The 21,451-nt window shown below is 32.4% G+C and overlaps 1 protein-coding gene across 1 annotated transcript in view; it reads left to right on the forward strand.

The window, feature by feature from the left end:
* The window catches only part of IFT80 (intraflagellar transport 80), a 50,581-nt gene extending 30,549 nt beyond the window's left edge, over positions 1-20,032 (forward strand). The window contains exons 10-20 of the mRNA XM_064720998.1: positions 1,349-1,467; positions 5,095-5,169; positions 6,096-6,259; positions 7,028-7,092; positions 7,497-7,632; positions 9,162-9,309; positions 9,717-9,888; positions 13,585-13,674; positions 15,261-15,433; positions 17,312-17,435; positions 18,587-20,032. Coding sequence (XP_064577068.1) covers positions 1,349-1,467; positions 5,095-5,169; positions 6,096-6,259; positions 7,028-7,092; positions 7,497-7,632; positions 9,162-9,309; positions 9,717-9,888; positions 13,585-13,674; positions 15,261-15,433; positions 17,312-17,435; positions 18,587-18,688 — 1,368 coding nt within the window. The 3' untranslated portion in view covers positions 18,689-20,032. The remainder of the gene's footprint in view (positions 1-1,348; positions 1,468-5,094; positions 5,170-6,095; positions 6,260-7,027; positions 7,093-7,496; positions 7,633-9,161; positions 9,310-9,716; positions 9,889-13,584; positions 13,675-15,260; positions 15,434-17,311; positions 17,436-18,586) is intronic.
* The last annotated feature ends 1,419 nt before the right edge of the window (positions 20,033-21,451 follow it).

The raw sequence follows: 21,451 nt of genomic DNA on the forward strand, positions 1-21,451 counted from the left end.
CAACATTATATAAAAAAAAAGCTTTAAAATAACATATAAAATATATATATTAATTATATTTTATACCTTATATACTTCAATAAAAAAAAGCTTTAAAATAAATATAAATATAATATTTAATTATATTTATATCCTTATATACTTCAATATATCAATATATTGGATATCAATATATCCAATCTATTGAATTAACTAAACCTTACAACATTATAAAAAAAAGCTTTAAAATAAACATATAAATATATATATTAATTATATTTATACCTTATCTACTTCAATATATCAATATATTGGATATCAATATATCCAATCTATTGAATTAACTAAACCTTACAACATTATAAAAAAAAAGCTTTAAAATAAACATATAAATATATATATTAATTATATTTATGCCTTATCTACTTCAATATATCCAACAAATTTAGCAAAACCATCAAAGCAATATTCAGAGTTCAGGCATTGCTCCATCTCAGATTATTTTGAGGAATATTGATTATCAATATTATTATCAATATTGATTATCAATATCTGATATTAATATGAATATTAACATCAGATTATTTTGAGGAATATCGATTATCAATATTATTATAAATATTGATTATCAATATTATTATAAATATTGATTATCAATATTGATTATCAATATCTGATATTAATATGAATATTAACATCAGATTATTTTGAGGAATATCGATTATCAATATTATTATCAATATTGATTATCAATATTGATTGTCAATATCTGATATTAATATGAATATTAATATCAGATTATTTTGAGGAATATTGATTATCAATATTATTATAAATATTGATTATCAATATTGATTATCAATATCTGATATTAATATGAATATGAATATCAGATTATTTTGAGGAATATTTGAGGAATAAATCAGAATTTCAGTTTTGTTTCTTTGCTCAGGTGCACAACGTAAATTATCTATTGAATTAACTAAACCTTTACAACATTATAAATAAAAAAAGCTTTAAAATAAACATATAAATATATATATTAATTATATTTATGCCTTATCTACTTCAATATATCCAACAAATTTAGCAAAAGGATCGAAGCAATATTCAGAGTTCAAGCACTCCATCTCAGATTATTTTGAGGAATATTGATTATCAATATTGATTATCAATATTATTATAAATATTGATTATCAATATCTGATATTAATCTGAATATTAATATCAAATTATTTTGAGGAATATTGATTATCAATATTATTATAAATATTGATTATCAATATCTGATATTAATATGAATATTAATATCAGATTATTTTGAGGAATATTTGAGGAATAAATCAGAATTTCAGTTTTCCTTGCCCAGGTTCACAACGTCAGCAACGACGCCGTGGATCTGCTGGAATTCCGGGACAGGGTCATCAAAGCCTCCCTCAATTACGGATTCCTGGTGGTCTCCACTTCCCTGCAGTGCTACGTCTTCTCGTGAGAAATCCAATTTTTTCAATTTCCCTCCATAAAATTTTCTGGCAAAAAGTGGCAGCGACGTCGTTGGAAGCACAAAAATTCATTTATTTTAAATTTATTTTTTAAATTTTAGTTGATGTGTTCAATGGAATATCTGCTCGGTAAATGCTAGTGGAGATCACAGTGAAAGAGGCAGAAATATTTAAAATATTTTGGAAATAAAATAAAATAAAATATATTTATGTTAGCATATATATTTATTTACCATATATATTTAGCGATATAAAATATAGATTATTAACAAAACTATTAGCGTGGTTTTGATAATTTTTGCTTGCAGTGTTACACATTTTCATGAGTAAAGCAAATTCCTCTTCCTCACATTGTTTGGAAAAGAGTGGCAGAAACTTGAGTGGAAACATGAGAATTAATTTTATTTATTTATTTATTTATTTATTTATTTATTTTTAAATGTTACTTTTAATTAATTGAAATATTCCATGGAATATCTGCTCAGTAAATGCTAGGGCAGATCATGGTAAAAGAGTCAGAAATATTTTGGAAATAAAATAAAAATAAAATAAAATAAAACATATTTATTTTAGCATATATATTTATGTTAGCGTATATATTTAGCAATATAAAATATAGATTATTAGCAAAACTATTAGCATAGTTTTGCTAATTTTTGCTTGCAGTGTTACACGTTTTCATGAGTAAAGCAAATTCCTCACATTGTTTGGAAAAGAGTGGCAGAAACTTGAGTGGAAACATGAGAATTCATTTTATTTATTTATTTATTTATTTATTTATTTATTTATTTATTTATTTATTTTTAAATATTATTTTTAATTAATTGAAATATTCAATGGAATATCTGCTCAATGAACCCTAATGCAGATCATTGTAAAAGAGTCAGAAATATTGAAACTTGAGTGGAAACATGAGAATTAACTTTACTTATTTATTTGTTTGTTTGTTTGTTTGTTTGTTTGTTTGTTTATTTTTAAATATTACTTTTAATTAATTGAAATATTCAATGGAATATCTGCTCAGTAAATGCTAGGGCAGATCACTGTAAAAGAGTCAGAAATACTTAAAATATTTTGGAAATAAAATAAAATAAAATATATTTATGTTAGCATATAGATTTATTTACCGTATATAGTTAGCAATATAAAATATAGATTATTAGCAAAACTATTAGCATGGTTTTGATAATTTTTGCTTGCAGTGTTACACGTTTTCATCAGTAAAGCAAATTCCTCACATTGTTTGGAAAAGAGTGGCAGAAACTTGAGTGGAAACATGAGAATTCATTTTTTTTATTTATTTATTTATTTATTTATTTATTTATTTATTTATTTTTAAATGTTACTTTTAATTAATTGAAATATTCAGTGGAATATCTGCTCAGTAAATGCTAGGGCAGATCACTGTAAAAGAGTCAGAAATATTTAAAATATTTTGGAAATAAAATAAAATAAAATATATTTATGTTAGCATATAGATTTATTAGTTAGCAATATAAAATATAGATTATTAACAAAACTATTAACATTGTTACACATTTTCATGAGTAAAGCAAATTCCTCACATTGTTTGGAAAAGAGTGGCAGAAACTTGAGTGGAAACATGAGAATTCATTTTTTTTATTTATTTATTTATTTATTTATTTTTGAATGTTATTTTTAATTAATTGAAATATTCAATGGAATATCTGCTCAGTAAATGCTAGTGGAGATCACTGTAAAAGAGTCAGAAATACTTAAAATATTTTGGAAATAAAATAAAATATATTTATGTTAGCATATAGATTTATTTAGCGTATATAGTTAGCAATATAAAATATAGATTATTAACAAAACTATTAGCATTGTTACACGTTTTCATGAGTAAAGCAAATTCCTCTTCCTCACATTGTTTGGAAAAGAGTGGCAGAAACTTGAGTGGAAACATGAGAATTAATTTATTTATTTATTTATTTATTTATTTATTTTTAAATGTTACTTTTAATTAATTGAAATATTCAGTGGAATATCTGCTCAATGAACCCTAATGCAGATCATTGTAAAAGAGTCAGAAATACTTAAAATATTTTGGAAATAAAATAAAATATATTTATGTTAGCATATAGATTTATTTAGCGTATATAGTTAGCAATATAAAATATAGATTATTAACAAAACTATTAGCATTGTTACACGTTTTCATGAGTAAAGCAAATTCCTCTTCCTCACATTGTTTGGAAAAGAGTGGCAGAAACTTGAGTGGAAGCATGAGAATTAATTAATTTATTTATTTATTTATTTATTTATTTTTAAATGTTACTTTTAATTAATTGAAATATTCAATGGAATATCTGCTCGGTAAATGCTAGTGCAGATCACTGTAAGAGAGTCAGAAATACTTAAAATATTTTGGAAATAAAATAAAATAAAATATATTTATGTTAGCATATATATTTATTAGTTAGCAATATAAAATATAGATTATTAACAAAACTATTAGCATTGTTACACGTTTTCATGAGTAAAGCAAATTCCTCTTCCTCACATTGTTTGGAAAAGAGTGGCAGAAACTTGAGTGGAAGCATGAGAATTCATTTTATTTATTTATTTATTTATTTTTAAATATTATTTTTAATTAATTGAAATATTCAGTGGAATATCTGCTCAATGAACCCTCATGCAGATCATTGTAAAAGAGTCAGAAATATTGAAACTTGAGTGGAAACATGAGAATTAACTTTATTTATTTAATTATTTATTTATTTATTTTTAAATATTATTTTTAATTAATTGAAATATTCAATGGAATATCTGCTCAGTGAATGCTAGTGCAGATCATTGTATAAGAGTCAGAAATATTTAGGAAATAAAAATAAAATAAAATATATTTATTTTAGCATATATATTTATGTTAGCGTATATAGTTAGCAATATAAAATATAGATTATTAGCAAAAACTGTTAGCATGGTTTTGATAATTTTTGCTTGCAGTGTTACACGTTTTCATGAAAAAGCAAATTCCTCTTCCTCACATTGTATGGAAAAGAGTGGCAGAAACTTGAGTGGAAGCATGAGAATTCATTTTATTTATTTATTTATTTATTTTTAAATATTATTTTTAATTAATTGAAATATTCAATGGAATATCTGCTCAATGAACCCTAATGCAGATCATTGTAAAAGAGTCAGAAATATTGAAAATATATATTAGAAATAAAATAATCCAGATAAATATAATTTTGCTCATTTTTCCCTGCAGTGTTATATATTTTTATGAGTAAAGCAAATTCCTCTTCCTCACATTGTTTGGAAAAGTGGCAGGAACTTCATTGGAAGCACAAGAATTAATTTATTTCTAATTGTTTTAAATTTATTTTAAATTAATTTCTATACTCAGTGTAGTGTCTGCTCAGTGCACACTAGTGCAGATCGCTGTAAGAGCCAGAAATATTTACAATATTTTAGAAATAAAATTAAATCATCCATATAAACATAATTGTGCTGATTTTTCCTTGCAGTGTTACATATTTTTATATATTTTAATTTTTATTTATATTTATATATAAATTAATATATTTGTATATATTTATATATTTATAATTTTATTTATATATTTTTAATTTTGTATTTGCAGGACAAGGAACTGGAACACTCCATTGATTTTTGACCTGAAGGAAGGAACTGTGAGTTTGATTCTGCAAGCAGAGAGGTACTGACTTCTTAAAAAGCTCATTATGGACAGAATGTTACTATTAAATAAATAAATGTAATTATTTATTATATATAATAAATAAAATTAATTTAAATATATTTAAATATATCATATATTTTAAATATATTACAAAAATAAATATATTTAAATATATCATATATTTAAAATACATTACAAAAATAAATATATTTATTTGTTACGTTATCTCTATCATAAATAAATGTGTGTATTAGAATAAATTTATTTATTGTATGCACATATATATATATTATGAAAAAAATAAGTTCAAATTGAAATACCAGAAATAAACAAAAAATACCCAGGTAAAATCATAAATATTTGACTAATAAATATTTCTTTTGGAAAAAGATAATACATTAAAAACCCAAACTTTTCCATACAGAAATATCTTTCCATTCCAGAATATCTTGAATTTGTAAATATTCAAGATATCAATACCTTGATATCCAGAATATCTTGAATATGTAAATATTTAAGATATCAATATCTTGATATCCAGAATATCTTGAATATGTAAATATTTAAGATATCAATACCTTGATATCCAGAATATCTTGAATATGTAAATATTTAAGATATCAATGCCTTGATATCCAGAATATCTTGAATATGTAAATATTTAAGATATCAATACCTTGATATCCAGAATATCTTGAATATGTAAATATTTAAGATATCAATATCTTGATATCCAGAATATCTTGAATATGTAAATATTTAAGATATCAATATCTTGATATCCAGAATATCTTGAAAATAAAAACCTTAGGAATGATGAAAGCTGCAAGAACATTTGCAGAATATTAAACAACGACTTTCCCATTGTGAAAAATCCATTTATTTCTATTATTTACTGATTTAATTCTTTGTTGTTGAGGTTTTTTTTTTTTATTTTTTTTTAGGCATTTCCTCCTTGTTGATGGAGGAGGAATTTATTTATATTCCTACGAGGGCAGGTTGATTTCCTGCCCAAAATACCCAGGCATGAGAACGGAAATTTTAAACGCCCTGACCGTGTCCCTGAGCAACGACACCCTGGCTGTGAGGGACAGGGCTGATGAGAAAGGTAAATCTGATTTATTCACCATAAAAATCCGTGTATTTATCACAAAAATCAATTAAATTATGGGGCTGGCTGAAAATTCATTGATAAACTTCAAGGCAATGGTTTGGCTCTGAGTTTCCAGTTGGTCCATGGAATGTTTGAATAATAATTAAATATTTATATTTATATAAATATATATTTATTTATATTTATATATTTATATATAAATATATATAAATATATATATTATATATTTTATATTATATATATATTTTATTATATATATTATAAATATATATAAATACATATATTATAATATAAATATATACTTATATATATTTATATATATATAAATATATATTTATATTGATATATTTATATTGAATAATAATTAAATATAATTAAAAATCCCTGATGGGATTTTTAAATTTTCTCTCTTTCTAAACATTCCCAGTGATGGAATTATGGGTTAAGATAGAGTCCATGTAATGTTGGAAGTGTGGATTTATTTAAATGATGGTTTTAATTATGGATTTAATTATGATAGGGATTTGCCACAATTTGGTGTCATTTCTGGGAAGCCCCATTTGAGACAGGAAATGAAGAATAGGGACAGGAAGTGAAAATTCAGGTTTTTATAAGATTATCTTGTACAAATCTCTGGTGGAACTCACACAGAATATTTTATCCACTTGCACTAAATTACACTCAAAAAAGAATGGAATTCCTGGAAAAATCCATTAACAACTTCTGCTTTTTTTAATAAAGTATATAATTATTTTCCTTCAGTTATCTACATCTTTGAAGCTTTGTCTGGGAAGCCACTGGGGGATGGAAAGCCTCTGACCCACAAGGTAAAGTGAAGGATTTAATGTCTTTATTTCACTCCAAAATTCAGAATCACTAATGCATTTCCTCAATAATGGCACTAAAAACACATTAAAGGATTTAAAATCTTAATAGAAAGGAGCTTTTCAGCTGACTTTTAATGCTCTGTGTTGTCCTCAGAGCTGTTTTAATCTTCACGAAATTCAGTTTATAAAATCACAGAATCATGGAATGGGTTGGGTTGGAAAGGACTTTAAATAATCTTAATTTTGGAATGATTTATTCCCAGAGAAATCACACACAAAATGTTTTTCCAACCCAGTTTTTCCAAGAATTTTGCTGCCTTGTTTTTAGGAAAAAAAGATCAATTTGAATATCCAGATATAAAATCTCCAAAACAAAAATCAGAGATTCTTTTTTATCTTTCCAGACAGAGATTGTGGAGATTGCTTTGGACCAGAAAGGGCTGACCAGTGAGAGAAAAATAGCTTTTATTGATAAAAACAGAGATCTTTTCATCACCTCAGTGAAAAGGTTTGGGAAAGAGCAGAAGATTGTCAAAATAGGTGAGAAAAATTCAAATTGGCCTTTGGGAAGATGCTGGGAGGGAAATAAATTTATGTTTAATGCAAGAGACAACATTTTGCTTAATTAATAGTGAAATTGAATTTGGGAAAAAAAACCTTTTGCTTTTATGTGATAGAGGTAGAAAGAATTTCAGTAAATTCTGTTGATTTTTCTATCATTTCCCTCCATTATATTTAATGCAAGAGACAACATTTTGCTTAATTAATAGTGAAATTGAATTTGGGAAAAAAACCTTTTATGTGGTAGAGGTAGAAAGAATTTCAGTAAATTTTATTGTCATAAATTCTGTTGATTTTTCTATCATTTCCCTCCATTATATTTAATGCAAGAGACAACATTTTGCTTAATTAATAATGAAATTGAATTTGGGAAAAAAACGTTTAGCTTTTATATGATAGAGGTAGAAAGAATTTCAGTAAATTTTATCTAAATTCTGTTGATTTTTCTATCATCTCCCTCCATTATATTTAATGCAAGAGACAACATTTTGCTTAATTAATAGTGAAATTGAATTTGGGAAAAAAAAACTTTTGCTTTTATATCATAGAGGTAGAAACAATTTCAGTAAATTTTATCTAAATTCTGTTGATTTTTCTATCATTTCCCTCCATTATATTTAATGCAAGAGACAACATTTTGCTTAATTAATAGTGAAATTGAATTTGGGAAAAAAACCTTTTATGTGGTAGAGGTAGAAAGAATTTCAGTAAATTTTATTGTCATAAATTCTGTTGATTTTTCTATCATTTCCCTCCATTATATTTAATGCAAGAGACAACATTTTGCTTAATTAATAGGGACATTGAATTTGGGAAAAATATCTTTTATGTGGTAGAGGTAGAAACAATTTCAGTAAATTTTATCTAAATTCTGTTGATTTTTCTATCATTTCCCTCCATTATATTTAATGCAAGAGACAACATTTTGTTTAATTAATAGTGAAATTGAATTTGGGAAAAAAACCTTTTGCTTTTATATGATAGAGATAGAAAGAATTTCAGTAAATTTTATTGCCATAAATTCTGTTGATTTTTCTATCATCTCCCTCCATTATATTTAATGCAAGAGACAATATTTTGCTTAATTAATAGTGAAATTGAATTTGGGAAAAATACCTTTTGTGTGGTAGAGGTAGAAAGAATTTCAGTAAATTTTATCTAAATTCTGTTGATTTTTCTATCATTTCCCTCCATTATATTTAATGCAAGAGACAACATTTTGCTTAATTAATAGTGAAATTGAATTTGGGAAAAAAAACCTTTTGCTTTTATGTGATAGAGGTAGAAAGAATTTCAGTAAATTCTGTTGATTTTTCTATCATTTCCCTCCAAAGCAGCTTTTAAAATGCTACAAATTTGGGGTTAAAACCTTAAAAAATCAACCAAAAAAGCCGAGTAACCACCTTGTTATAATTCCCTTTCTTTTGAAGTTTCTCCTGGTAATGTTTTATGTATTTCTTTATGTATTTTATTAATTTTTGATCATTTTTTGTGGGGTGTGAATGCAGGGACGATGGTGCAGAGCCTGGCCTGGAATGACGGCTGCAATATCCTGTGTGGAATTCAGGATTGCAAATTCACAGTCTGGTATTATCCCAACACTGTCTACGTGGACAAAGACCTCCTCCCAAAAACCCTCTATGAGAAAGATGCCAGGTAGGAAATTCCTTTTTAATCCAACAAGGATTTATTTTAATTATTCCCCTCGTTTCTTAGCAAAGTATGCTTGGGAGGAGTAAACCTGGCCTTGCAACTGGGGAAATTCTGCTGTTTGTTGCTTGGGAAATGAGGAAAAAAGGGGTTTATAAGGAGAATTATGAAGTTTAGGGTTGAGATGATGATGCAAAGTTGGAAAGCAGAGCAGCATCTTGAGGTAAAAGCAAAATTTGTATTTTTTCTCATAAAATTTTACCTCAGGTTTTGTGAAGAAAAACCCAGAAAAGATTTGTTCCGATGACGTCGGCTGTTAAAAACAGCAAAACGCCTCGTCACAAATAACCAACCTTAAATCCTTTTGTTGTAAAAACAACTTATGAGTGACTTCTTTTGCTTTCTGTGGGCAGTGAGTTCAGCAAGAGCCCTCGGATCGTGAGCTTTGTGGGGAGCCAGGTGACCATCAGGAGGGCGGACGGCTCCCTGGTGCACCTGCGCATCTCCCCGTACCCCGGCATCCTGCACGGCCACGCCGGCTGCGCCCGCTGGCAGGACGGGCTCAGGCTCTGCAGGTTTGTCAAGGTACAGTTCATTGAATTTGGCAATATTTACAACCATTTTTGTGGGTTTGGGTGTTCTTCAGTAGTCATCTGTCTATATCCAATGGTACAGCTCATTTCCAGCCAGCTCCGCCCGCTGGCAGGACGGGCTCAGGCTCTGCAGGTTTGTCAAGGTACAGTTCAAACCTGGTTTTTGGCAATATTCACAACCATTTTTATGGTTTTGGGTGTTCTTTAATAGTGATCCCTCCATATCAAATGGTGCCACTCATTTCCAGCCAGCTCCTCCTGCTGGCAGGACGGGCTCAGGCTCTGCAGGTTTGTCAAGGTACAATACATTGAATTTGGCAATATTCACTGCCATTTTTATAGTTTTGGGTGTTCTTTAATAGTGATCTCTCCATATCAAATGGTACAGCTCATTCCCAGCCAGCTACTCCTGCTAGTAGGACAGCCTCAGACTCTGCAGGTTTGTCAAGGTACAACACAAACCTCATTTTTGGCAATATTCACAGCCATTTTTATGGTTTTGGGTGTTCTTTAATACCCAAAGTGTTCACTTCACTGATCACTTTAAGGAGTGATCTCTCCATATCCAATGGTGTCGCTCATTTCCAGCCAGCTCCTCCCACTGACCTCAGGCTCTGCAGGTTTGTCAAGGTACAGTTCAAACCTGTTTTTTGGCAATATTCACTGCCATTTTTATGGTTTTGGGTGTTCTTCAATAGTGATCTCTCCATAGCAAATGGTGCTGGGCCTCAGGCTCTGCAGGTTTGTCAAGGTACAACACAAACCTCATTTTTGGCAACATTCACTGCCATTTTTATGGTTTTGAGTGTTCTTTAATAGTGATCTCTATATCAAATGGTGCAGTTCATTTCCAGCCAGCTCCTCCCGCTGGCCTCAGGCTCTGCAGGTTTGTCAAGGTACAACTCAAACCTGGTTTTTGGCAATATTCACAGCCATTTTTATAGTTTTGGGTGTTCTTCCATAGTTATCTCTCTATATCCAATGGTGTCGCTCATTTCCAGCCAGCTCCGCCCGCTGGCAGGACGGGCTCCGCCTCTGCAGGTTTGTCAAGGTACAGTTCATTGAATTTGGCAATATTCACTGCCATTTTTATGGTTTTGGGTGTTCTTCCATAGTGATCTCTCCATATCAAATGGTGCCACTCATTTCCTGCCATCTCCTCCTGCTGGCACAATGGGCTCAGGCTCTGCAGGTTTGTCAAGGTACAGTTCAAACCTCATTTTTGGCAATATTCACTGCCATTTTTGTAGTTTTGGGTGTTCTTCAATAGTTATCTCTCCATATCCAATGGTACAGTTCATTTCCTGCGTGCTCCTCTTGCTGGCAGGACGGGCTCCGCCTCTGCAGGTTTGTCAAGGTACAGTTCAAACCTCATTTTTGGCAATATTCACTGCCATTTTTATGGTTTTGGGTGTTCTTCAATAGTGATCTCTCCATATCCAATGGTACAGTTCATTTCCAGCCAGCTACTCCTGCTGGCAGGATGACCTCAGGCTCTGCAGGTTTGTCAAGGTACAATTCAAACCTCATTTTTGGCAATATTCACTGCCATTTTTATGGTTTTGGGTGTTCTTCAATAGTTATCTCTCCATAGCAAATGGTACAATTAATTTTGAGCCAGCTCCTCCCGCTGGCACAATGGGCTCAGGCTCTGCAGGTTTGTCAAGGTACAATACATTGAATTTGGCAATATTGACAACCATTTTTATGGTTTTGGGTGTTCTTCAGTAATTATATCAAATGGTGCAGCTCATTTCCTGCGTGCTCCTCTTGCTGGCAGGATGGCCTCAGGCTCTGCAGGTTTGTCAAGGTACAATACAAATCTGTTTTTTGGCAATATTCACAACCATTTTTATAGTTTTGGGTGTTCTTCAGTAGTGATCTCTCCATATCAAATGGTACAGTTCATTTCCAGCCAGCTTGTCCCACTGGCCTCAGGCTCTGCAGGTTTGTCAAGGTACAACACAAACCTGGTTTTTGGCAATATTCACTGCCATTTTCATGGTTTTGGGTGTTCTTTAATAGTGATCTCTCCATATCCAATGGTACAGTTCATTCCCAGCCAGCTTTGTCACTCATTTTTGTCACTCGTGGAAAATGAGGCGGTTTCCTGAATTCCAGGACATCATCATTCCATAAGTTCCATGATAAATAATAAATTCTTGTTTTTTTAGCTACACCAGAATCCAGCAGGATTGAACACAGGTGGTCACAGAATTCAGTTCTAAATTTAAATTTTTTAAAGTTTTTAAACTTAAAGTCTGGGCCTTAATATACCCAATATTTAAGGTCTGAGCCTTAATATAACCTTAGACCTATGAGACCTTAAACCTTTAACTTTAAGGTCTGGCCCTTAATATAATCAATGAAAAGTGATATTTCCACAATTACCTGTTCATTTCCATATTTTATTTCACTTCTTTTTATTTTTTTTCCTTTTCCATTGCTTTCTTTTGTATTTATTTAGACAACAGCAACAGATGAGGTGAGTTGTGGTAGTTTATAAAACAACAAAATCCCTTCAAACCTTCCTTCCCATTTATTCCTAGAAAAGTTTGGTACCCTAAATGTGTATTTCAGGTATTTGTGTAACCAATTATTAAATTAATGCACATCCAGATAATTTGGGTTGCATTAGTAGAATTATTTGTAACAAATAATTTGTAATTATTTATTTGCAGCGTCCACATCACCTGATTTAAGCATCCAAGTCAGGATATTTTGATTTTGGCAGTCCAGGTAGAGAATAAAAAGGATTTCCAACCAGGAGTAATAAAATAGATAATTTTTTGATGGGGAAAAAGCAGCAAGAAACAACTTGGAACCATCCAAAAATAATTTCATCTCCTGGATAATTTCAGGCTGAGCTTTCAGCATTTTATCACCTGGTTTTCTAAATAAAAGGGAAGTGGGAAAGGAATTAATTAATTAATTCCTGGACCAGCAAGTCCAAAATTACATTTTTCCTGTCTGAATAGAGTTTTAGATGTTGTAGCTTAAACTATATTAAAATATGGTTTAGTAGCGTGCGTTTGTCATAATGTTGTCACTTGAAAATCCATCAAAATGTCATTTAGGGTCTCCCTAAATTCTGTGCTCGTGGGGTTTCATCAAGGTTGTGTGAAATACCCCAAAAAAACCTTCACAGAAACAATAAAAGTAATAAATAAATAAATAAATAAATAAATAAATAAATAAATTTGTGTGTGTGTGTATATATCTCATAATAATAGAGTTTAAAAGTAATATATAATTTTAATATATTATATTAGTTATTATATTATTATTATAATAGTATTATATTAATTTAGTTATTATTATAATAGTATTATATTATATTATTATAATAGTATAAATATAGACAAGTAAATAAAACGTATAAATGTATATATTCGTTTATAAATTGATAAATAAATAAAATACAAATATATCATTTAAAGTTATATATAAAATCATAATAAAAAGGTGCAACATTATTATTGCCATGGAGTTTTTCTAATTCCTAGTTCTGAGAAATAATGAATCATTTCCTAACGAGAGACTTCAGAGCACAGTGCCATAAATGACACCCAGAGAAATGAAATATTCACATCATTTTTCAGCCTTGTGCAGCTCCTTTGAGGAGTCATTTGCAGCAGGACAATGAGCATTTGAAGGTTCCCAAGCTGGTTTTTATTTTGGATTTCAGGACCAGACCCTGTGGGCTTGTCTGGCTGCCATGGCCGTGGCCAACAAGGACATGAGCACGGCTGAAATCGCCTATGCAGCCATTGGGGAGGTGAGGAAATGGAATGAAATCCTGTGAAATCAGGGAAAACACGGATGGATGGATGGATGGATGGATGATGGATGGATGGATGATGGATGGATGATGGATGGATGGATGGATGGATGGATGATGGATGGATGGATGATGGATGGATGGATGGATGGATGGATGGATGGATGGATGGATGGATGATGGATGGATGGATGATGGATGGATGGATGGATGGATGATGGATGGATGATGGATGGATGGATGGATGGATGGATGGATGGATGATGGATGGATGGATGGATGGATGATGTGATGGATGATGGATGATGGATGGATGGATGATGGATGGGATGGATGGATGGTGATGAGGATGATGGATGGATGGATGATGGATGGATGAGATGGATGGATGATGGATGGATGATGGATGATGGATGGACGTAGATGGATGGATGTGATGGATGGATGGATGATGGATGGATGGATGGGTGGATGGATGGATGGATGGATGGAGGATGGATGGATGGATGGATGATGGATGATGGATGGATGATGGATGGATGGATGGATGGATGGATGGATGGATGATGGATGGGTGGATGGATGATGGATGGATGGATGGATGGATGATGGATGGATGGATGGATGATGGGATGGATGGTTGATGGATGATGGATGGATGGATGATGGATGGATGGATGGATGGATGGATGATGGATGGATGATGGATGGATGGGATGATGGATGTGGATGGATGGAGGATGATGGATGATGATGGATGATGATGGATGGATGGATGGATGATGGATGGATGGATGGATGGATGGATGGATGATGGATGGATGGATGGATGGATGGATGATGGATGGATGGATGGGTGGATGATGGATGGATGATGGATGATGATGGATGGATGATGGATGGATGGATGTGATGGATGGATGGATGGATGGATGGATGATGGATGGATGGATGGATGGATGATGGATGGATGGATGGATGATGGATGATGGAGATGGATGGATGATGGATGTGGATGGATGGATGGATGATGAATGGATGGATGATGGATGGATGGATGGATGGATGGATGGATAGGATGATGGATGGATGGATGGATGGATGGAGATGGATGATGGAATGGATGATGGATGGAATGATGGATGATGGAATGGATGGATGATGGATGGATGGATGGATGGATGATGGATGGATGGATGATGGATGGATGGATGTGATGTGATGATGGATGATGGATGAGATGATGGATGGATGAGGATGGATGAGGATGGATGATGGATGGATGGCTGGATGATGGATGGATGGATGATGGATGGATGATGATGGATGGAGGATGAGTGTAAGCATGGAGGATGGATGGATGATGGATGGATGGATGGATGGATGGATGAAGGATAGGAAGGAAGAGGAATGGAGGAAGGAATGGAATGGAAGGAAAGGAAGGAAGAGAAGGAATGAAGGAATGACTGAAGGAATGAATGACTGAATGAAGGAATGACTGAAGGAATGAATGACTGACTGACTGCCTGCCTGCCTGCCTGCCTGCCTGACGGGCTGTCTGTGTGTCCCGCTGTCGGTGGCAGATGGACAAGGTGCAGTACATCACTGCCATCCGCGAGCTGCCCTCCAAGGAGTCCCGGCTGGCCCACCTGCTGCTCTTCAGTGGCAACAGCCAGGAGGCCGAGGCGCTGCTGCTGCAGGCGGGCCTGCTCTACCAGGCCATCCAGATCAACATCAACCTCTACAACTGGGAAAGGTACGACTGGTTTGCCATTAAAATAACCTTTTTCATAATTATTTCCATCCCTTCTTTTATTGCTGACTCATTTCTTATCTTCTAATCGCCCACGGCTTCAAAAAAAAGCTAATTAAATCATGGCCAAACAACAAGCATTTTTGTGTTGAGAAAATACAAATATTTGGTGATAAAAGCCCAAAATATTCCTGGAAATGTTTTGAAATAACATTTTGCTTTCTCATCCCTGCTAGCACAGAGATCCCTCAGTGATGCCCCAGAGTGGCTGTGGAATTTGGGCTGCCTGGAAATGTCTTGCTGCTAAAAATAAAATTGTGGCTACCCAGCATTGTGTAGGTGGAGAAAATATGAATTAAGGCTGAGAAAACAAAGGAGGAATTTTTCTCCTTTAAACAAAACCCCCACGTTTTGTGGCAGAATCCTCTGAGTTGTTTACTCCTCATTTCTCTGCTGTTCTGTTGATGCATTCAGGCAAAAGGTTGATTTTCCCCCACAAATCTGTAATTTTGTTTTGTTATGAAGCTGTGTCAGGGGAGGTTTGAGCTGGATATTAGAAGAATATTCTTTTATTCTGTCATCTAAAAACTCTCTGTAGATCAAACATAAATAAAGAACGAGTGTTCTTAAACCACTGAGAAGAAACCAAGGGTGAGTAATGAATTAAATTAATCAGTGTCTGACCTTTTCCACCTAAACAATATTTATAAATATTCCATAGAATATATCATGCATGTGTATTATGAGTGTGCAGAACCTGTTTATGACTAGAAAGAAGTTATTAAACATTATTATTTTGGTGCTAAACTCTGAAATATTCTGCATTTCCCTGAAATAAAAAGCCTCAAATTAATGATGTGATGAGGTTGGCAGTGGGAATAATTGTTGGTTTTCCATCAGTGGGTACTTTGAACCTCCTGATGGGTGGGGTTGGATGTGGGATCTCAGAGTTTTGGATTTCTGGGTGGTTCCAGAGCGAAACAATATTTATAAATATTCCATAGAATATATCATGCCTGTGTATTATGAGTGTGCAGAACCTGTTTATGACTAGAAAGAAGTTATTATTATTTTGGTGCTAAACTCTGAAATATTCTGCATTTCCCTGAAATAAAAAGCCTCCTGGGCTCAAATTAATGATGGGATGAGGTTGGCAGTGGGAATAATTGTTGGGTTTTTCCATCAGTGGCTGCTTTGAACCTCCTGATGCTGCTGTGGGGTTGGATTTGGGATCTCAGAGTTTTGGGAGTTTCTGGGTGGTTCCAGAGCGAAACAATATTTATAAATATTCTATAGAATATATCATGCATGTGTATTATGAGTGTGCAGAACCTGTTTATGACTAGAAAGAAGTTATTAAACATTATTATTTTGGTGCTAAACTCTGAAATATTCTGCATTTCCTTGAAATAAAAAGCCTCAAATTAATGATGTGATGAGGTTGGCAGTGGGAATAATTGTTGGGTTTTTCCATCAGTGGCTGCTTTGAACCTCCTGATGCTGCTGTGGGGTTGGATTTGGGATCTCAGAGTTTTGGATTTCTGGTTGGTTTAGAGCGAAACAATATTTATAAATATTCCATAGAATATATCATGCATGTGTATTCTGAGTTCAGAACCTGTTTCTGACTAGAAAGAAGTTATTAAACATTATTATTTTGGTGCTAAACTCTGAAATATTCTACATTTCCCTGAAATAAAAAGCCCCCTGGGCTCAAATTAATGATGTGATGAGGTTGGCAGTGGGAATAATTGTTGGGTTTTTCCATCAGTGGCTGCTTTGAACCTCCTGATGCTGCTGTGGGGTTGGATTTGGGATCTCAGATTTTTGGGATTTTCTGGGTGATTCCAGAGCATTTCCCCACCCTGTGCTGTCCTGCAGGGCCCTGGAGCTGGCAGTGAAGCACAGGACACACGTGGACACGGTCCTGGCCTACAGGCAGAAATTCCTGGAGGATTTTGGGAAGAAAGAAACCAACCAGAGGTTTCTGCAATATGCACAAGGGGTGAGTGGCCCTCAGGGCTGTCCCTGATGGAGATGGGTGGGTTTGCTCCTCTGCTTTCCTTCTGCGCTTCCAAAGTCAACAGAAATGTGGAATTTTTACAGGTTTTGGCCTAAGATTGGCCAGGAATAGCTGGGCATGGGTTTTGTTTGAAGATTCACAATAAATATATTTAATATCTGGTAAGGATCACACAAGTGAAGGCACAGTTGTTTTCTATAAACAGGGAGTTAAAACCTCACCATGGCTCAATGAGTCCCTCAAATATTTCCAACATTTTTTTGTGGCATTTTATGGATAGAAACTGTAACAAACCTCACCATGGCTCAATGAGTCTCTCAAATATTTCCAACATTTTTTTGTGGCATTTTATGGATAGAAACTGTAACAAACCTCACCATGGCTCAATGAGTCCCTCAAATATTTCCAACATTTTTTTTGTGGCATTTTATGGATAGAAACTGTAACAAACCGAAGGAATCTGGATATTTATAAACTGCAAACCATTCTGATTTTAAATATAATGAACAGTTCAATATGCATTTATTGGAAAAACCCTCTGCATCCCCAGGAAATCAATTTATTAGTGTTTCACACATCAGAAATTCAGCAGCTGGGTCTTGGATTCCACTGGAATATTCCCTCCTGTCCCTCCTTGTTCCTCAGCATCCTGAGGGAGAAATGATCCCAAAAAACCTTTTTTTTGTGTGGAATCCTTGTATCCCCTGCTCAGGGAGCGCCTGGGCTGGGAATTCTCCTCCTTCCATGGCCACTGGGAATAAATAAAGCTGGATTTCTAATGGGAGGCATCAGCTTTTAGCACTTTAAGGAGTGTTAAATCCTCATTTCCCAAACAAAACCATCCCCTAATGAAGCATTCCACAATAATTCACCTGGAGAATCAAGCACAGATTCCTGCACATCTTTTATCCTGCAGCATTTCCAGCTCTGTGTGTTCTGGAAAACCCATTACAGAGCAAAAAAATCACAGAAATTCCCTGATGCTTTGGAGATAATCCTGATTTTCTAAAAATCCTGGAGGAAGCTGTAGATTCCATCAGGGTTCCAGCACCAATAATTGTATTTTTCAATGGAATAACTGCCCTGGCTGTCTCTATGTTGATCTCTGTGTTTTCCTTTCTCTCTCCTTGCAGCTGGAAGTGGATTGGAACAAAATCAAAGCCAAGATCGAGATGGAGATTGCCAAAGAGAGGGAGCGAGCAGCGGGGAGGAGCAGCGTGACCGTGCAGCAATAATTCACATTTTTCACCTCCAAAATTCACATTTTTCACCTCCAAAATTCACATTTTTCACCTCCAAAATGCTGCTGCAATATTTGGAGCTGCTCTGTTGTGCAAACAAAGCCACAGCAAAAATCCTGAGGGCTCAGGAATGGGATTTCTGTGGGTTTGAATCCTTGGGTCACACACAAAAAAAATTCATTATTTCATTTGGGTTTATATTCTGCTGTAGTGCTGGCTACATAAATGAGAAAAAAGAGAATGAACAGTTCCTCTCTCAGTGATTTTAAATGTTCAATAAATGAGAAAAAAGAGAATGAACAGTTCCACTCTCAGTGATTTTAAATGTTCAATAAATGAGAAAAAAGAGAATTAACAGTTCCACTCTCAGTGATTTTAAATGTTCAATAAATGAGAAAAAAGAGAATTAACAGTTCCTCTCTCAGTGATTTTAAATGTTCAATAAATGAGAAAAAAGAGAATGAACAGTTCCACTCTCAGTGATTTTAAATGTTCAATAAATGAGAAAAAAGGGAATGAACAGTTCCTCTCTCAGTGATTTTAAATGTTCAATAAATGAGAAAAAAGGGAATGAACAGTTCCTCTCTCAGTGATTTTAAATGTTCATTGCCATTAATATTTGTTAACCTCTACTGAAATGAGAATTTAAGCCCCAAATTTGAGCAGTTTGGTTCTTTCTGCACCCTCAGGGACCTCTCCAATTGTTCCAATTGCCCCAAAACAAATTGAGCAAACTGAAAATGCAAAAAAATGCAAAAAACAAATAAAAAAAGGAGCTTGAGCCTCTCCTGTACAAACATTTCCCTCACAGCTGTGGGAATCCATATTTGTTAGTGAGTTCTTTAATTTCAGATAATTCCAGCTGCTCAGGTTTGTCACTGAGCAAAGCATTCAGCAGTAAAATGATTTTTTTGTTGTTGTTTAAAATGCTTTGGAACGTGCTTTCAGGTTTGCTGGAAGTAACAAACAGCATTTGTAGCATCTGATGTGTAAAATCGACAAGAATATTTAAAATAAGAGAATATTTCCTGTGGTTTTTTTTTTTTCAAATATTTACAAATGTTTTTTTTTTTTCAAATCACTTGATTTGTAAATATCTTTTTAATTTCTGTTCTTTCATCGAGTTCTCTCTGTTTCACACCCCCAGCTGGCTGCATTCCCTTCCTGTTATAAATATATTTCCAATTTATTCATCACCGACAGGGTTTATTGTGTATCTCTCAAATGTTACCAGCAAAATGTTAAATATCTGCACAGACAGCAAATTTGTCAATCATTCTGTGACCCTTCCCTGCACAGTTCATCGATTTCTTAATAAAACCAAATCAAAGTGGAGAAGTTTAAGGTATCATTTTTAAGGTATTTTTAAGATATCATTTTTTAAGGTATTTTTAAGATATCATTTTTTAAGGTTTTTTTAAGGTATTTTTAAGGTATTTTTAAGATATCATTTTTAAGGTATCATTTTTTAAGGTATTTTTAAGATATCATTTTTTAAGGTATTTTTAAGATATCATTTTTAAGGTATTTTTAAGATATCATTTTTAAGATATCATTTTTTAAGGTATTTTTAAGGTATCATTTTTAAGGTATTTTTAAGATATCATTTTTAAGGTATTTTTAAGATATCATTTTTAAGGTATTTTTAAGATATTTTTTAAGGTATTTTTAAGATATCATTTAAGTATTTTAAGATACATTTTTTAAGGTATTTTTAAGATATCATTTTAGGTATATTTTTAAGGTATTTTTAAGTATCATTTTTAAGTATTTTAAGATATTTTTTAAGATATCATTTTTAAGGTATTTAAGATCATTTTTAGTATTTAAGTATTTAGTATTTTTAAGATATCATTTTTAAGGTATTTTTATATTTAAGATAATCATTTTTTAAGGTTTTTTTAAGTATTTAAATACATTTTTAAGGTATTTTTAAGATATCATTTTTTAAGGTATTTTAAGGTATCATTTTTAAGGTATTTTTAAGATATCATTTTTAAGGTATTTTTAAGGTATTTTTAAGATATCATTTTTAAGGTATTTTTAAGATATTTTTAAGGTTTTTTTAAGATATCATTTTTAAGGTATTTTTAAGATATCATTTTAAAGGTATTTTTAAGATATCATTTTTTAAGGTATTTTTAAGATATCATTTTTAAGATATCATTTTTAAGGTATTTTTAAGATATCATTTTTAAGGTATTTTTAAGATATCATTTTTTAAGGTATTTTTAAGATATCATTTTTAAGATATCATTTTTAAGGTATTTTTAAGATATCATTTTTAAGGTATTTTTAAGATATCATTTTTTTAAGATATCATTTTTTAAGGTATTTTTAAGATATCATTTTTGAAGGTATCTGAGAGCTGCTGCATGTGGAAATCTCCACTGAGTGCTAAAAATAAGAATATTTGGGGTGTTTTAATGACATTTGGAGGGGACGGGAGAGGTGTTTAATTCCATTTTTTATCACGCACATCCAGTCCTGAGCATCCTGGTGTTAAATACAAAACAAAGCGAAATATTTTGGAAAAGCACTTTCATTGCCAGGTGCTAAATTAATGACCTGGGTGTGAAATGTGAATTTCAGGAGATTCTCAGGTGAGAATGTTCCTCTGTGGCTTTTCTGGCAGGGATTTTAGGGATTGTAATTCCAAGGGAAATTCCCATCCATCCATGCCAGGGGAATCTGGAGCTGAATTTTCTGGAATTTCCAAAGTTTTGCATTTATTTTTACCTTTTTTAGTTATTTCAG

This window comes from Zonotrichia leucophrys, chromosome 9 (assembly GCF_028769735.1).
Source record: "Zonotrichia leucophrys gambelii isolate GWCS_2022_RI chromosome 9, RI_Zleu_2.0, whole genome shotgun sequence".
In the NCBI taxonomy this organism is placed as follows: domain Eukaryota; kingdom Metazoa; phylum Chordata; class Aves; order Passeriformes; family Passerellidae; genus Zonotrichia; species Zonotrichia leucophrys.